Genomic DNA, 22,225 nt, shown 5'->3' with positions numbered 1-22,225 from the left:
CCATTGTGACTGAGGTCAAAGAGTGCAGTCACCAAGCTTTAAGCACCTGTTCCCTATCAGGGGTGACTGTTTGAACCAATATGTATAAACAAGGAGAACTGAGGAGGATGTCAGGGGAAGGCACAAAAATTGAAGCATCTGGGAAAGACTTCACCCTGATGGTGGGACTTTAAGCTGAGACCGCAGGGAATTCAGGAGAAGCCAGAAGAGGAAGCCCAGGCATAGGGACAGAAGGATGTGGTTTCCCTGGCTTGTGGAGTACATGGAGAGGCTGGGCTTTAAAAGCCAAGTGGGATTTTAATTTGATCTTGGAGCAAATGGGGGCCACTGGAGTTTATTGAACAGGTTGTGACAGGTCCCTTTGACAGCGGGACTAAGGATTTACGGGAGCAGGGAGAGGCCTGAGGTGGGGGATCTGCCTCTGAGGCTGTGCTAATAGACCTGGGGCAGGGCAGGGCCTGGCTCTGTGAAGTTAGGGTGACTGGGAGGATGGGGGAGAGGAGCTGGGTAGAAGGAGGGGTGCCAGCCAGCCTGGTGGTGATGGGGATGTTGGACTAGCACTCAGAGGAAAAAAAAAGCCGTGGAAGGGGTGAGCACCACACCCAGAAGAAGGCTGCAGAGGCTCATTCACCAGGGCTGCTCCACGAGAGCCCCTCTCTATCCCACTCGGCCTGATGGTAATGGGACTTTGTGAGAGCCACTAATCCTGCCTTTTTAGCGGATTAAGTTTGAGTCTCCACATTCTCCGGTCCGTGTGACTTGGGAGCCCTTGTTCTGTTCACATAAACAGTCCTGAGAGATTTTCCTTAGTAGGTAAGGAATGATCTCACACACTCTTTGGGTCCTTGCTGAGGCCGCTAACGGCTAGATTCAAATCATTTTTGTGTCCTGACTCTTGAGATCTCCCAGCCCTTCCCTTCTGCCTGGGCTTGTCCTGCCCGCCCACCCCACCACACCCTGCCTTCTTGATGTGGGTGGGGCAGGGCAGGGCAGGGCAGGGCAGATCTAGTCCTCAGTTCTCCCTTCTCAGTTCTCCTTCCCCTGGGTTTTGACAAAATAGATGAATCAGAAACCTGGGGAGCTGGGCAAGGCGTGGGCAAGGCTTCCATGGGCCTCCACTGTGGCTGTGGAGCAAAGTCACATTCTTTTGGTATGACACATGGCACACAGTAGCTGGAGACTGCTAGACATTTTCCAACTGAAAAGACTGGAATGTGGACCCATCCCCCAGAAGGGGAAAGGACTAAGCATTGATGAGGTGCCTACTGTATGTTAGGCATTGTGCTAGTGGATGCTGCTGTGGCTCCTGTCTGGGCCAGCATTGGGTGGGGAGTCAAAAATAAGCATCACTTGAAAATTTGAATGTTCAGCTTCTACGTTTCCCCCCCATGCTTCTGTAAAGGCCCTTTACATGACAAAGTTCATGAATTCAGCAGCTTGGGTTCTGCACTGAGCCATTTGAAAGCCTGCAGTCCGCCGTCATTCCCTCACTTCTGGAATAGCTGTTTGGTGGACTTCCTTCTGTCTTCAAGAAGCAGCTGCCTGCGTTGGGCTTTGCTCAGAGAGGGCCTGGCACTTCTTAGTGCTGCCCCCTGGCATTTCCCCTTCATTCTAAAGGTCTGTTGGGCCGGTTGCCAGCAGCCAAGGCTCTTCCAGTTCAGCCCTTTTATCTTCACTGATTACAGAGACGAGCCTGGCTGATTGAAGTGCTTGGAGGGGGGAGTCAGAACAATTATGCGCCTGCCTTCCTTGTGAGCACAGGTGAGGTCTGACCTGCAGTGTCACGGGAAAAGCCAAGACTCCCGTTCTGCTGTGGCCAACTCAGAGGAAGCAGTCTGAGCCCTTTGGGCCAGGATTGGGCAGAAGGGAGGCAAAGCTGGCCCAGCTCCTGTCTTCAGAGGAACTTCCTTAGTTGGACAGTTTAGCGAAACTCAGAAACAACTCAGATAAAAAATGTCAGTAGATTTTGGCTCTGCTCTGGGATTCTGTTGGTATGGGGAATTCTCAGCTTCAACCCAGACGACTAATTCTGCTGGCTCTCTCCCCCATTCCCAGCATCCTCAGTCCCCAGAGCTGAGCCATTGTCATGGCCTATCCCTTTCACCTTTGGAGGCCCCCATCCCCTTTGGCTTGGCCCAGTGCAGTAGCTGCTAGGGGGTGGGGTTCTACCTGCCTTGCATCTCCTCCCCACCCCATCCTCCATTCAGCTCCAATCTCACCTCGAGGAGCAAATACTGAATGCTCGGGCTCATGCCCTGACCCACCCTACCTTTCTAGCTTTCTTATGCTTCACTCCCTAACATTCCTCTTTACTCCAGGGACCCCAGCCTCCCCCGCTTCTCTGCTCTGACCACTGACCTCCCTAGCCCCACCTTCTGCAGGAAGCCTTCCCCAGCTTCTCTGAGTGCCAGGGCCTTTCCTCCATCAATTATCTCCTCTTGAATCTTGTTTGCTGTTGTTGGTTTGAATGCTGTCTCTTCCATTAGACTTGAACTCCTCGAGGGCAGGGACCCCCAGCACTCAGTGCTGTACCTGGCATACAGTAGGAGCTTAATAAATGTTGATTGGAGGATTGACTGACTTTTCATGGTTTGGGACAGTTGCTTGGGGCCCTGGGAGATGAGGTGACTTGCCCAGAGCCCCACCCCAGTCACGCTGCCCTTTAGTTCTCATGGTAACCTAGAACATGAGATGGTCGTGGGGCTTTTCCTTTTTAAATGTTGTTTGTCTTGTGTTTTAGCACAATAACTTTGCATGTTTTGTTCTCATTCTCACAACTGGGGTTCCCTCTGTGGGTCTCAGAGTGTATTTGGGCATCAGGTCACAGTTTGTTTCAGTTCGTGGCATGGGGCCTCTGGAGACTGCAGGAAATCCTTTGACCTTGTCCTTTGCTGACCATTTATCACATCAATTCCTCAGAAACTCCTCGAACGAACTCGTGCCAGACGAGAGAACCTTCAGAAAAAAATGGCAGAGCGACCTAAGGCATCAGGCAAGACGGCGGCCCAGACCAAGAGACCTCGGGAGCCACTCACAGAAACCAACAACCAACTGCCCCCAAGAGAAGGGGAAGGTAAAGTACTGGGTGCGTGAGGCTGTCCGCTTCCCCTTTTATCAGAGCAGGATCAGCTACAGAAATCTCAAGCAAATGCTTGCCCTGGGCATTTATTAAGCTTCTACCTTGTGCATGGATGAGTTTAAAATGCCTTCCCCTGCCCTGTGGGAGTTTGTATTCCTTGGTGGGGCTGGGAGGGGTGGGGCATGTAATGAATGTGATTCAGGGATTAGGGGCTGATGGGGGAGGATGGGGAGCAGCAGGGATGATGTCATGAAAGAGGTTGTTTCTGAAGCTGAACCATGAACTGAAGGATTCTTAGAGTCAGAGTTGAGAAGGCACTGACCTGAATAAAGGCCTAGGGGCTGACAGAAGTCAGCTTTGGAGAGTGGCTGACGAGTCTTGGGAAATAAGGCTCCCTGGTGGATTGGAAACAGATTGAGGGGAGGGGCTTAGCCTCCAGATTAGGGAATTTGCATTTTGTCCTCACCCTGGGCCTGAAGTCACAATCACTGGAAGCTTTTTGGTCTGGAGGTGGAAGGAGGAGGGACCTGTAGTGTGGGGACATGATTTGGCAGCTTCCCCCAGGCCTAGACTGCACAGTAGTCCCACAGGTCATGGTAGATGGGTACCAGCTCAGGATGGTACAGGAGAAAGGGGCGTGAAGGGACAGACATGGTAGCGGGGCTGTGACCTACGGTCCAGACCTGAGTTAGCACTGGATGTGAGCCATGAAGTCCATAAACACTTATGAAGCTCCTCTGATGTGCTAGGCCCCATGCTGAGGGTGGGCAAGGGGGACAGAAGGAAACAAAGGGGGAAGAGGCAGAGACCACAGTGACCGACCTGGGAGGCAGGGCTGCCGCTGGGCAGACACCTGGGGAGGGGGGCCCCCTGCACATTCATTTGGGATCCCTTGGTATAGAAGTAGTTTACGGAGATGAGGAGCCACCCAAGGGGAAGGGAAGAGCACATGGAGGCTTCCAAGGTGAGGCCCCTTTGGCAGGCTCTAGGAGGGGGATCTGGGAGACAGAGCTTCTTGGAGGAAGTCCAGAGTGAGACCCCAGTGATGTCAAGGGAGTCTCTGATTTTGCACTTGGAGGGTTAGCGTTCCCCTGAGAAGGTGGTGGCATTTCTATGAATCAAACTTGGAGTGGGTTGAGTGACCTGGGAACTGGCTCCAGGAGGGCAGAGGCCAGGGAAGGTGGGAGCATCAGTGATTAAGGAGGGGCAGGCGGGAGCTGGGGAGAGACTGAAGAGGGTTTTGGGGTGGGGACCAGAGGGGACAGTTGGAAGCTGGAGCATGGCAGGAGAGTCTGAAGGATGGTGGGGGGGAAACTCTGCAGGGGGAGCAGAGGCAGGATGATGAGGGGGATGGAGGGGCTTGGGCTTAGGCTAGAATAGAGGGAGGTCTTTGGTGGGCAGAGGAATTGGGGAGGGCGGTGTCTGGGACAACCCCTGCCATGCCTTCCTTTGTCCTTAGTTTGAGCAGCTTGACAGCAGAGGAGGCAGCCAGGGTGGGCCCGAGTTGAGGCTTCCAAGTGGGCTGGCATCGCAGGATGAAGGGCCTTCACGGGCAGAGGGGAGGAAGAATCGGGCTGTTTGTGGAGGGATTTCCTCAGAGTTCTTGGAGGGAGAGGGACAAGGACATCCGCCTTGACAGAGAAGGAGACATGTGGAAGGATTCACGGCCAGGCCTTGTTCCTTGTGAGGAATTGACTCCCCTCCTGCCTGCTCCAGCCTCAACTGATGTGGGCTTACACACTTGGGAGATATGGGCTCAGGCTCTCCTGAGGCTCCCAGGTGTCCCCGGGCTCACAGGCAGCAGGTTCAGGGTTTAAATTCCACCATAGACAATCATGCCAAGTGAAGAGAATGAAGCGGTAGGGAATGTGCTTCTGAGACAGGAAAATGGCCTCAGGAAATGTGCTGAATGGCCCAGTCCGACCGTGGTGTTCCTCGGGCTGACCTAGAGAATCAGCGGTGTGCTTGAAGTCTTGACTTCCGGCAGGGTTACAGTTCTTCTCTTTCTTAAAAATGAGTTGTTGTTGATCCCTTTTGGTTCTTCGTGTATTTCGCTATAACTTCCTCTGATACCTCTCCCTGCCCAGAGAGCCGTCCCATGTGACAAATAATTTTAAAAAGAAAATCTCAGCAGAGCCTGCAGATACATGTCCCACCTGATGCCTGTGGGCTTCCGAGGTGGGGGCGGGGGTAGGACAGTGGCTCTCATGCCTTGGAAGTCCGATTGGAAGTTTGTTTCATCCACCCATTTCAAATAAATGTATATATTTGGATTGTCTCTCTTAGCACATGCCCCTAACTGCTTCAAAGAGATTTATTTCCTGGGGCATTTCTATAGCATCTTTCATAATATTTTTGTCAGAGAAAGGGACTCAGTTTAAGAGTGACTAATGATTCCTTGCAGCCTTAGTTTTCCCACCTGTAAAATGGGGCTGTGAATAGAACCTACTTCACAGGGTTGTTCTAAGGATCAGAGGAGAGTTACCAATAAAGCATTTGGCCAATTCCAAAGCTCACAGGAAAGCTAGTTCCCTTTATAGAAGAACATTCAAGAAAATGAACAATTGCAGAAGTTTTGATTTTGAGAAATAAATTGAGACTCCCTAACAATATTGTTACCCCGCTACTTAACATCTAGAAAGAGCTTGTACAAAACCATCTCCCTCGAAGCGATCCTGTTCGGACACTAACGTCCCAGCTTCTAACCTGGAGAACAAACAGCCGCAGGCTTCGCCACCTTCAAATCCGCTTTCTCCGAAGCAGCTTTCTTCTGACACCTCAGCCCAGGCCCAGCCTCTGAAACCGCCTTCTGCTGGCACACCCCTGGCTAAGCCTGGGTCACTGCTGGGGGAGGCAGAAATGCTGACTGCCAAAACGGAAACTCCCATGCCCTCTTCTGTTAGAACTCGTATGCAGAAGCTGGCGCAGCAACGTCGCCATTGGGAAAGTGACGGTAGGTGTGCCTGAGCCCACAGCCCAACCCCTTGGCCCCCACTCTCCTCTCCCAACCCAGCCTTTCTGTTCACATCAGATCGGCCCTGTGACCCTACCTGATCCTGCCTTAAACCCTCCATGGCTGGCTTCACCATGGTCCTCCTACTGAGCCTATGTTGGTCGTACCACTCCAGGAAGACCCAACCTAAGATTTCAGTCTGCAGGGACCCCAGCCTCCATGAGGAGGCTGGGCTGAAAGCAGCCAGCCTCATGTCTGACTGGGAGAGATGGGAGACCAGCAGCAGTGTCCTGCAGGCTCCAGGAAACCCCCACAGGGTTGTCAGAGGAGAGGGTCAGGGAACCTAGCAAGGTGGGGATGGCACTCACCCCTCCAGGGGCCCTGGTGGCTCCAGGGATTCAGGTCATGAGCCTCCCACTGTCCCACTTGGGGTCAATCTGATCAGTCCACAAGAAGTGATTTACCAGGCTGGTGCTTTGAAAGCCTAGTTTATCCCCACACTCAGATGTCAGGGACACCTGTGTACATGTATATGCACATGTGTGCACATATACACGTGTAGTTAGAATGTATGGGCAGTTGGGGGAGATCAGGAAATGGTTTACTCTAGAAAATGGTGCTAAAACAGAGCTTGAAGGAAATCAAGGATTTTCTGAGGCAGAGGTGAGGAGGCACAGCACCTCTGGCATGGGGCCGCACCAAGACAAAGGCCCTGAGGCAAGAGAGGGACAGGACGGAAGCACATTGAGCAGGGGCAAAGAGTAGAGAGAGAAAAGAGACTGGAAGGTGGGCTGGGCCCAAAGGGTTGGCTGGGAGCTTGTGTTGGGGCCAAGGGGGTGCTACCTGGTGTTCTTGGTGGCTTCCAGTTGGCTTTGGTGGGGCCGTGGTGGAGGCCCATGCCTGTTTGTGTTGCCAGGCCCAGTGGCCTGAGGGGACGCTGCAGCCATGGGCAGGCACCACGGCCCTCCTCTGGATCACTCTCTCCTTTCAGATGATGTCCTTGAGCCCCTGTGCCCTGGCCTGGCCCCAACCCCCAGCCCAGCCCCAACCCCTGGTGCAGAGGCACTCGCAACTACTCCAATTGGGAGAAGGGGCCGCCTGGCCAACCTTGCTGCCACCATTTGTTCCTGGGAAGATGACCTCAGCCGTCCATCTGCAAAGCCCAGCCGTGGCCAAGAGCAGCCTGGTACAGCTTGTTTGTCCCCAATTTCCTCCTCCACGGGAGCATCTGCTCACATCAATAGCAGCACTGTTGGCCAGAGAGCTCCCGGCTGCTCCCGCCTGGAGTCAGGGGCCGTGGCGGCCGGCTCAGCGTCCAGCTCAGGGGAGGCCTCTCAGGCTTGTGTGGCAGCAGCAGCTTGCAGCAGCCCTCGGGTAAGTGTGTCTTTGTGGGTGGGGGGACCCATCAGTGACTCAGTGATCTGTAGGCATCTTTTCCTCTAGTCGTTTGGTGTAAATCAGAGGGATGGTGACAGTGAAGGACTTTATTTATCCAGAATGCCAAGGACAGAAAGGAGAGCTTAGCCAAAGAGAACTGGATCTGCAGAGTTGGACCTTCCCAGGGCAACTCTGGGTATTGAGAGAGGATGGGGGACTTCATGGGACCCCAAGAACACCAAGCAAGGAACGGCATTTAGAATGCTCTCTGTTAGACTGAGGAGGGTCTCAGGATGGCTGTTAGCCCAGATGGCATCCCAAGAATGGAGAGGGATGCCCCTGGCAGGTGTGGGACCTCTAAGCAGCAACTCATCCAGGGATAGTAAAGGGACTGTGGCTAGGGCTGGGGAAGACCCGGGGTCAGCCTCACTTGGCTTTGTTTTTTCAGAAAGCTGCTCCCTCCCCAGTGAAATCCTGCCCATCTCCCCTGAGGAACCCTGCGCGAGGAAAGGGGCAGGATCCAGAGCCGCTTCCCCAAACACGCACTAGCCCAACTCTATCCAGCGAGATTGTGAAACCTGGCCCTAGGCCCACTCTGTCCCAGCCTGGGCAGTCCCAAGGAGCCCGGGGGCCACCCCCAAAAGACCAGGCTGCGACTCCAGGTGATGCCTCATGGTTGGAGGGGCTGGACTAGCACACAGCTTGGGTGTGGTTAGGGGTTGGGGCTGGGGTTCTCATGCCCCATCTGGACCCAAGGAGGTCACAGCTGGAAAGTCCTTATCAATGCTTAGTTTGCAAATGAGGAAACAGAAGACTACAACTTGAACCCCTTGCTGAGACCCTGGTGTGACTTGAGCCAGTTCTTGTCAGAGGCTTAGCCTGGGAGCCAGAAGACCTGGGTTCAAGACGTGCTTCTAGTACAGAATATAGCCTCACGAGCAGTCACTGGTGCATGGTACAGAGTGGGTGCTTGATGAACATTTGATTTTTTTTCCTGACCCCTTAGTGCCCCAGGACGGAGGGTGCTCAGGAGGTGCCAGGTTGCAGCAGGCCCTCCTCCTGTTCACGTAGCTCTCCACCTGCCTGTGTGTGCTACAAGTCTGTGCAGCTGTGTGCTTGTGTGTGTGCGCACATGGGGACAGGTTGTGTGTGCATGGGTGTGCCTGCAGGCTACCATATGTGGCTTCTTACATGTGTGCATGAGGGCTGGGATCTCCCTAATGAGGAGCATAGGCAGATGAAGGGTAGCAGACTGGGGGGGGCCGGTGGGGCATGTGCTGGGGGCTGCCCAGACCAAAGTAGTCACCAGGATGAGAATCACAGTCGCAATAACTTGGATTTATTTAGTGGTTGAAGGCTAGTCTGGGAGGGCGGGGCCATTATCATCCGCATTTTATAGTTAAGTAAGCTGAGGCAGACAGAGTTTTATCCTAGTAAGCGTCTGAGGTTGCATTTGAGCTTGGATCTTCCTGACTCCCGACCCAGTGCTCTGGGCACCGTGATCCCTCCTTCTCTCTCAAGCCCCCACCTGCTTGCCCAGTGTTCTTGGCCTTCCAGCCTATCCAGTGGGGCTATGTGAATGGCAGGTGATTGACCAGTAGGTACTGCTCTTTGTCTTTCACTGACACTGGGAAGGGACTTGGAGGGGCAACTCCCCCGATCATCCTAGACTTGTTGGCCACTGCTGGAGTGCCTCTCAGGTGACCAGTAGCACCTGGTGGTGTGGATGCTAGCCAAGCTATAGGTAGAGGGAGCAGAGAGAGATGAGCTTCTGAGGAATTGAATCCTTTTTCAAGACGTTCTTTTAAAATTCTCCTAGGCATTCTCTGGGACTTGGGGTTCTCCTCAGCAGCCTCTTGCCTTATGGGGGAACAGGGCCCTTCCCAGGTCCCCCCACTGATGGCTTGCGGGGAGCCACTGCCCAGCCTCTTCTGTCCTCATCTGCTGATTTGCGGTGGCACCTTGTTTCCCTGTTGTATGTATGTAGGGGGAGGTGGCATTAAGCCTTTCCTGGAGCGTTTTGGAGAGCGTTGCCAGGAGCACGGCAGGGCAAGCCCCGCAGCGCCAACCCCACCTCGTGGTCCCCTTGTCACTCCCAATACAAAGGCCCTCCAGGAGAGGCTGTTGAAGCAGAAGGCAGCACCCTCCTCTGCCACCTTCAGCCAGCAGCTCAAGCAGGTGGGTTGGAGGACAGTTGGGGCTGAGGGAGCCCAGTTGGGCTCAGGGTCTGGGCCAGGGGCAGCAATGAGTCCAGTTCCCTCCTGTGCAGTGCTCAGGTCATCAGGGTCACTGTGTTCTATGTGAATTCAGGAACGAGAGAAAGAGCTCGCTTGTCTTCGTGGCCGTCTGGACAAGGGCAATTTGTGGACTGCGGAGCGTGGAGAAAACTCTAGGAGCAAACGGGCAGAAGCCAAAGAGGTGAGGGAAGAGGGAGGCATCTGGGGAGGGGCACATTGCATGGGGATTAAGGAAGGGTACAAGGCTGGCGGTAGTGACCTGTGTGGCCTGAAACCAGAGGAACACGTTATTGTGTACATGAGGGACAGCTGCAGGGACCCTGTGAAGCTGGCCCTGGCAACATGTGCCTCCATCCCCTCACACTCTTCTCGATGGGCATCCTGTGCCTACCTCCTTGCACTCGCACCACACCTCAGGGCGAGTCTCCTGCTTCTCTCTCTGTATTCAGACCTTGGTGCATAACCCCTGCCTCTTTTTCCTCCTGCTTGTCAATGGGCGTCCCCTGGCTCTTTCCTCTTCTCACTTCCTCATTTTTATGCTCCTTCTTCTGTGATCTGTTCCCATAACATCCCTCTTGCTCTGGGCCTTCCTGGTGACTTGGTTGCCCTGGTCACACTCTCCCCTGCCTGTCCATCTCCATGGCACCAGGGACAGTGTGTGCTGCCCGAGCAGTGTGTGCCTACTTCCCAGAGGGGCCACAGTAGGTGGGGCAGCCTCCCTCTGAAACAAGCCTTTCTTTCTCAGCTGGCCTCCCATGCCGGAGCAGCCCCAGGAAGTGAGCAGGGCCTGCCAGAGTCTCACCAGCTAGAGGTTCTAATTCTCTAGCCACCAGCTAGAGGGCTGCTTAGGCCTCATGATCACATGAGAAAAACCTGCTTTTCTCCACAAGTTACAGAGGAGTCCCAGTTTGTGTCAGCATAGGGAATTTCTCCAATGGGATGGAGCTGAGACCAGGATGGATGGGAAGGAGGAGTGGTATGAAGGAGACCCAGCTGTGTGCCAGTGATATAGGTCAGAGGGCATTAGGGCCTCAGTGGTTGTGGAGTCAGAAAGGAGAGGCAGGTTTGGAGACCTGGAGTGGGGTGGAACCTTGTTGTAGAGGAGAAGGCAGCCAGGAGACATCCTAGGAGATCTTGGGCAGGATTCCGAATCACATGTGGGCTGCCTGTGCCCGTCCATATCCTGGCTTCCCCTAGATCCCACATCTAGGCCCTTCCACCTGGACACTGAGCAGGAGGACTGCTACAGGCACCCACAGCAGGGTGAGGGGCAGGGGAAGAAGGCGATCTTGAACATGTCAAATCTTGAGTGGCTGCTTTGAAGTGTTTCTCTTGTGAGGACATAAGTTTCATGGCTGGTGGAGGCTGAGGTGAGGGGCTGCAGAAGTTAGCTTGCTGCAGGCTCTGGCTTTCTAGCTAGACTCAGTGCTCTTTTGCCTCCTTATCTCCCAGAAGGTGTTGAGTACACGTATACTGATGTTCTGTGTACACATGGTAGAAGGTCAGCCTAGGTTTGGTGTTGAAATGGTGAATGAAGAAGGTGTGTGTGTGTGTGTGTGTGTGTGTGTGTGTGTGTGTGTGTGTGTGTGTGTGTGTGTGTGTGTGTGTGATCAGGGATTCACTTCACCTTGTTTGGGTCTTGGACGACTTGGGCACACTGAACAGTCAGTCTGTTGGAGCCTCTGGTGGCCCCTTCTTAGGATCAGGTTTTTAAATAATTGAAGGAAATGCTAAATTTCACTTTGAAATGAATAAAGATAAAGGTGTCATCCTTTTCCCAACAAAGTTCAGGGACCCTCTGAAATCAATCCCTGGACTCCTCAGAGGTCTGTGAACTCTACAGAACATGACTGTCAAACGTACAGCTTAATATTAATGGGATGGCGCCGACCAAAGACCTGGCCTGTGCCAGATTCTTGAAGCAGGAGAGCTTACTTGTTACTCTTCCATCTTGTCCATAGGAAGTCCCATGTCAGAATGGTTTACCAGGAAAAGACCAGGCTAATTCCAGGAAGGAAGAGGTCACAGGATCTCAGACACTCATAAAGTCTCCCAGCATCAAGCCTGTGGGTGAGTTGGTCTTTCTCAAAATGTGGATCCCTTTTTGCTTAAAAACGAAAATGATGGCGCCTTGAGGGGAGAGAAAGTGAGCTATGCTGAGCTTTTGAGCCCTCTCTAAGTGGACCCGGCTGCTCCCTAAGCGTGTTCCCTGGAGGCCAAGTGTAATGGCAGATGTGGCCATGCTCCTTGTGTGTAGGCCAGCAATATCACCGACCCCATTGTTTTCTCACTGTTAGCATGTCCTTATGTGACTACACCAAGGGAAAGATGACCCATTTACCTTTCTCTTCTCACTTTTGCTGGGGAATGGGGTGGGGCTCCTAAAAAAGTCTCCTTTGCCCTTTTATGGTTTGAGGTGATGCTGACTTTCTGAAGCCTTGCCACTCAGTGCACATCTTGAAGAAGGACCTGTGACATTGGAAAGGCTTTGGATATAGTTCTATAGATTGGACAGATTAACCCTGCGGCCATGTAGCCCTTTTTTTCACATGGTACAAGGGGGGGGTGGGCACGATGTATGACTTGTGACCCTCAGGATGCATTTAATCTACTGGGGAGACTTGGAAAAGCACATCAAGCCATGTCAATAGTCACATTCTTCAAGTGAATGGAAGTAGAGTGTGGAAGAGCAGCTGCCTTAGTGTCCCCTCAGAGGGCCCCCCTCCGATCATCCCCTGTGCAGCACTGATTGGCATAAAGGAAGAGAATGGCTACTTTTCTGCCAGCATCAGCGTGGATGAGTGAGTGCACTCATTGTACAAGACTAAGAAGTCAGCCCAGATCACTTTGTGCCCGGAGACACCATGTGTGATGGCGGGCATCCAGAGTGAAGATGGGGAAAACAGGGCTCAGCCTTAAGAGACAAAAGGATTGGAAGGTGCACGTGACTTCTTTTATCTCAGTCCACAGGCACCTCCTCCCTCCCTGCAGTGTGGAGGCCCCATCTCATGGATGGGTTTCCCCAGAGGAGTGAAGGCCCTGGCCCTATAAGGGCACACCTGGGCACAGAGCAGAGAGGCCAGTCTCACTCTTGGCAGAGCCAACACTCCACAGATGCTTTGTCCATTCCTTCTGAAAAGCTTGCTCTGTATAGAACCGAATGGTCATTTTTGTTCCTTTCTTCTCTTTGTCCATGGACTCCCAGGAGGAGGCATTTGCCTTTCCAGTTTATCACACGTTCATCCTCGTGAATTCATCCCTTCTCCTAGTGGCTGACTTGCTGTGCATCATTCACAAATGGTCTACTCTCTCTACACGTTTGCCCAGGCTGTGCTCCCAGGCCGGAATGTTTGGCCACTTGATGGCCCCAGCTCTGCTCAAGTCCAGCTCAGACCCCTGCACCCCCCAGCCTATGTGGAAGCATTCCTGTCTCTTCCCTTCCCTTCAGCTCCTGGGGCTCTCTTTTGCCTTGACCACCTCCCTGGGGAATATAAACTCCTTGATGGCAGGGATCCTCTTTGTATTTCCTACACAGGAAACATTAGCGGGTGCTTACTATATTTGTTATTTGAGGTTTTCTGACCCGCTCTGGAAGCCAGCTTGATGAAAGCAGGGCATCCTTGGAGGAGGGAACCCCTTTTGCTGCTCCCTTTACTATGTAGGATAGGATGATCCCTGCCTGCCTCAGTCCTTGCCAGGGCCCACCTTGCATCCAGGATTCAAAAGCTTCCCTGGTTGTTGCACCAGGGCATGCATATTGGGTGTTCCTTATGCCTGGATACGTGGAGGACAGATTTTTAAAAATTGTGTCTTCAAGTGACCTTAAAGTTTATGTTTCCATTAAGTGGCAGATATTTTATTTAATAAACTAAGAGAGATTAAAAATTGGGGGAGGCTCATTCATTATCCTTTCCCAGTCCTGGATGTGAGGAGGACTGAGCTTGTTCACCAGGTGTCCCTGGGCCAGGTCTGCACGCATGGGCCTCCATGCCCTAATCATAGCTATACACCCCTCCCATCCCCCCCAACACCCCCCCACTACACACACGCACACACACGTGCACACGCACACACGTGCATGCACGCACACACATGTACGCATACATACACAGACAGGTGCACTGCAGCACTGCTAAGGCTCAAAGGAGAGAGTGCCTGTAATGTGTTTTGCAAACCTTCAAGGTTATCCAAGTGTCTGTTGTTGTAGAATATTTTTTTTATTGTATTTATTTATTTTTAGATTTCCACAAAATTTTGAGTTCCAATTTTTCTCCCTATTTCTCCCCTCCCCTCCCCCCCAATACCTTGCATTCTGATTGCCCCTTCCCTCAATGTACCCTCCCTTCTATCACACCCCACCCTTTCCTTATCCCCATCTTCTCTCTTTTCTTGTAGGGCAAGATGAATTTCTATACTGCATTACCTGTGTTTCTTATTTCCCAGTTATATGCAATAATAATTCTCAGCATTCGTTTCTAATACTTTGAATTCCAACTTCTCTTCCTCCCTCCCTACGCATCCCCACTGACAAGGCAAGCAATTCAATACAGGCTATATATGTGTCATTTTGCAAAAGACTTCTGTAATAATTAAGTTGTGTAATACTAACTATATTGCCCTTCATCCTACCCTAACCCCCTCTTTTTTATTCACTCATTTGACCTTGTCCCTTCTCCCATTTGTCCTCCCTTCTGTCATCCCCCTCACCCCACTTGTTCCCTCCTCCCCTACTTTCCTGTAATGTAAAATAGATTTTCATACCAAATTTAGTGAGCATGTTATTCCCTCCTTAAACCATATGTAAAGAGAGTAAGCTTCACTTTTCTGTGCTTACCTTCTCCCTTTTCTCCTCCATTGAACAGGATTTTTCTTATCTTTTTTATGAGTTATAGCCTGCCCCATTCCATTTCTCCCTTTCTCCTCCCAGTGTTTTCCTCCCTCACCCCTTAATTTTTATTTTATTTTATTTTTTTATGGATATCGTCTTTTCTGATTCAACTCAACTTGTACTGTGTGTGTGTGTGTGTGTGTGTGTGTGTGTGTGTGTGTGTGTGTGTGTGTGTGTGTAATCCCTTCACCTACCCACATAATGAGAAAAGTCTAAAGAGTTACAAATATTATCTTTCCACACAGGAAAGTAAACAGTTCAGCTTTAGAAAGTCTTTTATGATTTCTCTTTCCTGTTTACCTTTTTATGCTTCTCTTGATTCTTGTGTTTGAAAGTCAGATTTTCTATTCAGTTCTGGTCTTTTCATCTCGAATGCTTGGAAAGTCCTCTATAGCACTGAATGACCATTTATTCCCTTGAAGTGTTATACTCAGTTTTGCTGGGTTGGTGATTCTTGGTTTTAATCCCAGTTCCTTTGACTTTTGGAATATCCTATTCCAAGCCCTTTGATCCCTTAATGTTGAAGCTGTCAGATCCTGTGTTATCCTGATTGTATTTCCACAATGCTCAAATTGTTTCTTTCTAACTGCTTGCAATATTTTCTCCTTGACCTGGGAACTCTGAAATTTGGCCACAATATTCCTAGGAGTTTCTCTTTTTGTGTCTCTTTCAGGAGGTGATTGGTGGATTCTTTCAATATTTATTTTGTCCTCTGGTTCTAGACTATCAGGGCAGTTTTCCTTGATAATTTCATGGAAGATGATGTCTAGGCTCTTGTTTTGATCGTGGCTTTCAGGTAGTGCCATAATTTTTAAATTGTCTCTCCTGGATCTATTTCCTAGGTCAGTTGTTTTTCCAATGAGATGTTTTACATTATCTTCTATTTTTTCAAACTTTTGGTTTTGTTTTCTAACTTCTTAGTTTATCTCATAGTCATTAGCTTCCCTGAACTCGATTCTCTCTTTTGAAAAACTGTTTTTTTCAGTGAGCTTTTGAACCTTGTTTTCCATTTGGCTAATTCTGCTTTTTAAAGCCTCCTTCTCCTCATTGGCTTTTTGGACCTGTTTTTCCAATTGAGTTAGCCTCTTTTTAAAGCTGTTATTTTCCTCAGCATTTTTTTGGTTCTCCTTTAGTAGGCTGTTGACACGCTTTTCAAGATCTTCTACAGCCTGAGCCCATTTCATATTCATTTTGGAGGTACTGGAGGCAGAGGCCTTGACAGTATGCCTTGTTCTTCCTCATCTGACAGGATGGGAGGAGACACCTGTTCCCCAAGAAAGTAACCTATGATCTTATTTTTTTTCCCTTTTTTGGGCATTTTCCCAGCCAGTTACTTGACTTCTGAATCCTTTGTCAAAAGGAGGGTCCTAGTGCTCCTCTTCCCCCCAGTACCATGCTCAGGGCTGGGATTTAGATCAGCTGCTCAATTCCCCCAGGGGCTTTGGGTGAGGTTCAGATGCTGCTCAGTTCTGCCAGAGGGTTTAAGCTGAGCTACCTGGACAATGACCCAGGTTGCTTCCGCGTAGCTGCCTGCTGCTGGGGACCAGTGCAGGGGAAACCCCATTCCCCTCCCTCCCAGCTGGGAAAGCCCTCCCACACTGACCTTTGGTGCTTTCTTTGTTGCTCGTGGTTGAGGGATCTGGGACCTTCCCTGCTGGGGATTTTGCCCCAGAGGTCTGTTCAGGTCCTGTTCCTCCCAGTGTGGCGCGGCCAGGGCTGGGCTCTGCTCTGCTCAGTGTCCCGTGGAATAGACCTTTCCTCTTGGCCTTCCAGGTTACTTTTGGCTGGAAACCTCTTTCACTCTGATGTTCTGTGGCTTCTGCTGCTCTAGAATTTGTTGAGAGTCATTTTTTACAGGCATTTTGTGGGCTGTGGGGGGAAGCACTAGAGTATATGCGTCTTTCTACTCCGCCATCTTGGCTCCGCCCCCTCTAGAATATTTTTTTTAAGATTCAGGACAATGAAACCAGGTCTTTAGGCCTCTGGAATTCTTTTCTGTTTGAAAACTGAAGTGCTTATGCAGATGAGCTTGAAAGCTGTTTTCTCATATTTTCTAGGCGTTCCTGAAAGCAAAATGACCACATCTAGTCCTTTGAAAATAACTCTGTTCTTAGAGGAAACATCCCCAAAAGTCGCTTTGGTCTCTGAGGTGGAAAAGCAGACAGGTTTGTGGGTCCCCATTTCCTCTCAGTGCCTGTGGCCCCACTGTAGGTATTGGTGGGTGACTCATGGGTTCCCAAGTGAGGGCACCTGGGGAAAGGGTCACTGGGCCTTGTATAAAGAGCCGAGAACACTAGTGCTGTTGGGATGTTTGAGAACAGCCCAGACTTGGGGTCAGCCCTGTGCAGAGGCGGCGGCAGCAGCAGCAGTGGGGTTGGAGATGGTTGATGGAGTGAGCCCAGTGTGGAGGCTCTGCTAGAAGTGGGCAGCAACAGCCTTACTTGGCTGCCTGTCCTGTTCTGGCTGCATCGCACGTCCAGCTTGGTGTGTCAGACTCTTTTCTTTTTAGAAGAGGTACGTGATGGGGAGAAGAATGTTGGTGGTGATGAGGTCCTCAACAGCTCTAGAGTCATCAGTGACATCTTTAGTGACGTTTTGGAGGAGAATGGGCTAGGCCTGGAGTCTCAGGAGAGCAGCGAGGACGCATATAGCCTCAATGAGCCAGAGGAGGCCCTGAACATCTCGTCCATGTCCTTACTGGCCCCGCTAGTAGAAACAGTGAATGTGAGAAGTCCGGAGGTGAGGAAACAATGGGGGAGGGATGGCCAGCTGACCACAGTGAGTGAGGCTGGATCCAGAGGAATCTTCCCTACAGCAGTGACAAGGACTTTTCCGTCATTCATTCCCCCAAAGCACACTTGACCTTAGGCTCTCTCCAGCTCTGAATACTTCCTGAAAGAGAGAGTATTATTTAGAAAGTCTATTACAGTAAGGATTACGCTTATTCCAGGACTGTTGGGTTTGCCTTTGTTGGGGATAGAGCTGATGATGTTACCTTGAGATGCATGGCTTCCTCATCACCATCTGATGTGCTTTTCCTCAGGTATTTGCTTCCTCTCCTAGTCTGGAAATGAAAGATAGTACAAGTGATGAAAGCCCAAAGCCTGGAAAATTCCAGAGGACTCGTGTCCCCAAAGCTGAGTCTGGGGATAGCATCAGCTCTGGAGACCGTGACCTTCCTTATAGGTGAAGGGGGAGGAAGACCAATATTTATGGGAAATGATTCCTGTTGGCTAATGTAGGGAGGCAGCAGTCGGCCCAGGGGAGGGAGGGCTGGGCCTGGCAGTGTGGGCCTGAATTGGAGTCCTGCTGTCTCAGACCCTTCCCTGTAGGGCCCTGGGACATCCTGGGAGTTTCAGAAGGGGAGGCCGAGAGCCCTGGCTCCCTGCCAGCTGGGAGCGTTCAGTGAGACTGGCTGTCTAGCCCTTTACGAGCCTTGCCAACGTTCTCCTGCCTTGGTAGTTTCCCCTCTGAGGGGGGATGCTGCCCTCAGTTGCTACAGAAGGTGGGGCTGGTGGTGGCTGCTGGTGAGACGTTGCCCCTTCTCCACAGCATTGATGCCTATCGCTCTCAGAGATTCAAAGAGACTGAACGCCCTTCGATAAAGCAGGTGATTGTTCGCAGAGAAGACATCTCCTCGAAACTGGAAGAGAGGATGCCCATTCCCCCCCACCCTGTGAACATCAAGCAGAAGATCCAGGTTGGTTGTTTTCTGTGAGGCTGATTTTATCTGAATCAGGAACTGTCCCAGGCTGGTCCTAAGTTGGACAGGAGCTTCTTTGCTCTCAAAAGTGTCCTGACGACTGGAAGTTTAACACAATGTACACTCCTTCCACAAAGTTTCTGAAGCCCCTGCTGTGTGTGCCCAGCACTGGGCTTGGAGCAGAGGATACAACCAGTCGAAGTCCTGGGCATCCTGGGAAGGTTAGGGGAGGCCGCTGGGGGAGCTAGTGCTTCTCACAGCCAGGGGTTCTCTTGGCTATGAGTCTCTGATGTTTTTGGGAGGCTGGGGAGGGCAGCCCTCAGGCAGCTGCCCAGGTGTGGTACTCACCATGCATGTAAGCATCACTTGACCACACTGTCCTGCTTTACTTTTCATCCATTCTGGCTAAACTGAACTCCACTCACCCTCTTTTCCCCTCCGACCTTGGATTTGACAGGAGCTGAACAATGAGATCAATCTGCAGCAGACGGTGATCTATCAGGCCAGCCAGGCTCTGAATTGCTGTATTGATGGCGAGCACGGGAAGGGCTCCTTGGAAGAGGCTGAAGCCGAGAGACTCCTCCTGATTGCAAGTACGTCGAGCATGGTGGGTGCACGCTGGGCATGGTGGGCACAGAGCAGGCCCTGAGAGGCCACCAGCAGCAAAAGTCCCTTTTCTCCCTCTCTGGCTCAAATCTGAATTTGTCTTAACCACGGCCATGAGGTTCTTGACCTTTCCCCTTTAGAGGATCTGTTGTGCCTTCCTGAAGTGAAGCCGGGGAGCAGCAGCAGAATTAAGAGAAAAGCTCTGACCCGTGTCCCCTGGGCCAGAGGGAGGGATGTGGGGTGGGGGTGAAGGGGCTGGCTGAGACGGAGCTGCCCCTTTTTGCACTGCCCCCTCATGGGACACGAGTTAGTCTGACACAGAGTGGGGACTTTGCAGTTTGGAACATTGCCTGTTTTTCCACAGCTGAGAAAAGAGCAGCTTTGATCGAAGAGCTAAGTAAGCTGAAGGCAGAGGGGCCTCAGCGCCAGCCCCGAACCAGCCCCACATCCGGCGAACTGGCTCCATCGCGGGGCTCCATTGCCCTCTCAGAGTTCCGGCTGCCTCTGAAAGCTGACTTTGTCTGTGACCCAGCTCAGCGAGCAGGTAGGATGCTGGTGCTGGCAGCCCTCCTTCCGGGGCCATCTCCCAGAATTCATCACCTGAACATGTTTCTGTCCTGGAGTCACCATCCAAGCCATGTGTATGTTGCATGACCTAGAGATGAGGGCACTGAGGGGCTTGGACAATCAGACTCTTCGTCTTCTGATCTGAGGGTAGGGGAGCAGTTTGACATTGAGCATATGGATAGAAAGGCTCTTGGGTCAGTTGGGTTCTTGGATTGTGTGATGTCCTGGACCTTCACCTCACAAACAAAGGAGTAGGGGCCCACTGCCTTGGCAGAATACTTGGTTATTTAATGAGTTGGATGACTGTGGAGAAGGTCGTTATTTTGGAGGGGAAGGGGTATTGCTGCCTTCATGAAAAATCAGCAATTTTTCATACATGTGGAACCACACCTCAGACTGTTTAAGGTGTTGGCCAATCCCGCTCTGCTCTGACCACCATTGGGTCCAGTTCCCTTTTGGCACCACTTCAGAGCCTGAGGGTCCTTGCCCCTAACACAAACCTGTGGGAACTTGAGACATCTGGAAAGCCTGGCTGGAATGATCCCTAGGCATTGTGGCCTCCACAGGTGCTCAGTGCCTTTCAGGGTGGCTGAGCATTTCTGAAACAGGTTTTGTTTTCTACAGAAGCCACGAATTACTACTTAATTATGCTGAAAGCAGGCGCCGAGAATATGGTGGCAACACCTTTGGCGAGCACGGCAGACTCTCTCACTGGAGATGCCCTGACATTCACTACCACGTTTACTCTGTAAGTGAAAGGGTTTGGTTTTCAGGAGTCATACCTCCCCCCCCACCATGAAGGAGTAAAAGATTTTAGGGTCAGGCGGCACCTCGAATCCAGAATGCCCTTTCCTAGAGCTCTGAAACCAGAGTTCATTTGTTGAGCCTTGATGAGAGGGTGTGGGGTGAGTGGTCAAATGCTGACCTGCTCCGATGGATGGAGCTTCTAGGCCCTAATGTGTAGGATTCCCTGATGAAAGACCAGGTCCGGCCATGTCACTTATCCTATTCAGTAAACTCCAGTAGTGACTGAGGGGTCTCAAACCCATCAGTGAGTTTGGGGGGTATCTACCCCAAGCATGTGAAGATGTCCCTCCGGTGGGATGGGTGGAGGAGAACATGGCCATTCCAATGGCCATTAGGTGACTGACGTGGGCACTGTGGCCAGACATGGAGGATTGTGTCCCACACCCTCGCCAGTGTCCTGCCATTGGACTCCCATGACTCAAGAGGAGGGAGTGAGGCTGGTGACTGCACAATCCTGCCTTCTTCAGTCCAGTTCACTTGCAAGTCAGGGCATCTCCCGTGATGCCCTTTGGCCCCTTTGAGAATGTGACTCCCTGTTAACTCTAGCCCTGGACAGAAAGGCCTCTGCTCCTTAAAGCCTTCTGGCTGACCCTCATCTGTGAAATGTCCCTTCCTGCATTCTGGGGCTCATCCCTCTGGCCTTCTGTTCCCTGTCTCCCTCTTCTTTCCACAGCCTAAATTTCCTGGGGGCAGGGGTGGTTCCATTTTTTCTTATTCCCCTGGCTCCTGGCACATAGGTGATGATGTGCAGTACCAATTGGTCTGTTCCCTTTCAGGGCAAGTGTTTTCTTTGGTTAGGTGCCTCTTGTCTGTGGGATTAAAACCCCTTCTAGGCAGGAGACCTGACTCCATGTGTGGGCTTGTGCACTCTTTGGGGGATGGAGTGGACTTCTACTTTAGGTGAGAGCAGGTGTGGCTGTCAGCCAGGGGGAACCAGGCTGCAACTTCCTGCTGCCCCCCTTTTCCTCCCCTCCCCGTTCCTTGTGCTGCCCAAAAGGCAGCCCAGAAGGCGCGGGGCACCACCATCGCTGCTTGGAGGAACTGCGCACTGATGCCTCCTTTATCTTCTAGGCAAGACGTGTCCAATGACTTTGAAATCAGTGTTGAAGTTTACAGTTTGGTGAGTGTTCTGTGCTTTCTGTAGCGACTCATTAGACTTAGGTTTTTATTTTCTCTCTGTACGATGGGGCCTCCTTACCTTGCCCACGCTAGAAGTTGAGGGGTTCCCCTAGTTGGCATGAGGCTTCAACCTGGGCTAGTTTCTCTTTCCTTGGTAAGCATGAGGGTCCTCTGCTCCCAGAGCTCACCAGCCCGGTGCCCGAATCCCTGGGAGGTGCCAGCCTCAACCTCCTCCCCCAGAATGGAGATCACAGGAGCATCCCCCAAGCCTAGGAAAAGGATGGCCCTTCATAAAGGCCCAGGGCTTATGTTAACATTGGTGCTTTTGTACAGGTCCAAAAGAAAGCTTCCTCAGGGCCTGACAAGAAGAGAAAGATGTCCAAGGCCAAGGTAAGGAACCTGTGCTGAAAAGGTATCAGTGGAGATAATGGAGATAGATGGTCTAGAGCCATTAGTGTGGTCTTTTCTAAGAAATGTCATCTCCAGTGGTTTTCTATGAGATACCCCCTCACCCCCTGCTCCCAGCGCCCCCCCCAACACACACCCACACGCTCACCCTAACACTACCCCAATACCCTTTCCAACATGCACACCCACTCTCAACACAGATCCCAGGCCCATCCTACAACACATCCTCACATGCACTCCAGTGCAGACACCTACACCCATTTCCTTACACCCCCACATATGCATATTCCAGCTCATATATGCACATATACTCATATGTGCGCGTGTGCGCACACACACACACACACACACAGAGCTGGAGTGGGATGATGTAGGAGGGAGTGCTGCGGCTGGATCCATTTGTCTAGGACTACAGGACAGCGCCAGGAGACAGTGGGCCCAGAAATGGAGAGGCGAGCTGTGTATTTGACATTAGCAGGTG

General features: G+C 51.6%; 1 protein-coding gene across 4 annotated transcripts in view; it reads left to right on the top strand.

The window, feature by feature from the left end:
* Positions 1-22,225, top strand: part of ANLN (anillin, actin binding protein) — a 36,073-nt gene that overhangs the window by 2,620 nt on the left and 11,228 nt on the right. For all 4 annotated transcript variants that reach the window (XM_072599142.1, XM_072599140.1, XM_072599141.1 and 1 more), the window contains exons 2-17: positions 2,920-3,073; positions 5,718-6,032; positions 7,024-7,406; positions 7,858-8,071; positions 9,397-9,587; positions 9,720-9,827; positions 11,608-11,716; positions 16,592-16,699; positions 17,044-17,273; positions 17,578-17,720; positions 18,087-18,234; positions 18,695-18,830; positions 19,208-19,387; positions 20,035-20,158; positions 21,289-21,337; positions 21,670-21,726. In XM_072599142.1, the coding sequence (XP_072455243.1) occupies positions 2,920-3,073; positions 5,718-6,032; positions 7,024-7,406; positions 7,858-8,071; positions 9,397-9,587; positions 9,720-9,827; positions 11,608-11,716; positions 16,592-16,699; positions 17,044-17,273; positions 17,578-17,720; positions 18,087-18,234; positions 18,695-18,830; positions 19,208-19,387; positions 20,035-20,158; positions 21,289-21,337; positions 21,670-21,726 (2,649 nt within the window). The remainder of the gene's footprint in view (positions 1-2,919; positions 3,074-5,717; positions 6,033-7,023; positions 7,407-7,857; positions 8,072-9,396; positions 9,588-9,719; positions 9,828-11,607; positions 11,717-16,591; positions 16,700-17,043; positions 17,274-17,577; positions 17,721-18,086; positions 18,235-18,694; positions 18,831-19,207; positions 19,388-20,034; positions 20,159-21,288; positions 21,338-21,669; positions 21,727-22,225) is intronic.

Source organism: Notamacropus eugenii, chromosome 3 (assembly GCF_028372415.1).
Source record: "Notamacropus eugenii isolate mMacEug1 chromosome 3, mMacEug1.pri_v2, whole genome shotgun sequence".
In the NCBI taxonomy this organism is placed as follows: domain Eukaryota; kingdom Metazoa; phylum Chordata; class Mammalia; order Diprotodontia; family Macropodidae; genus Notamacropus; species Notamacropus eugenii.
The sequence above is the reverse complement of the archived record's forward strand: the minus strand, read 5'-3'. Positions and strand labels throughout refer to the sequence as shown.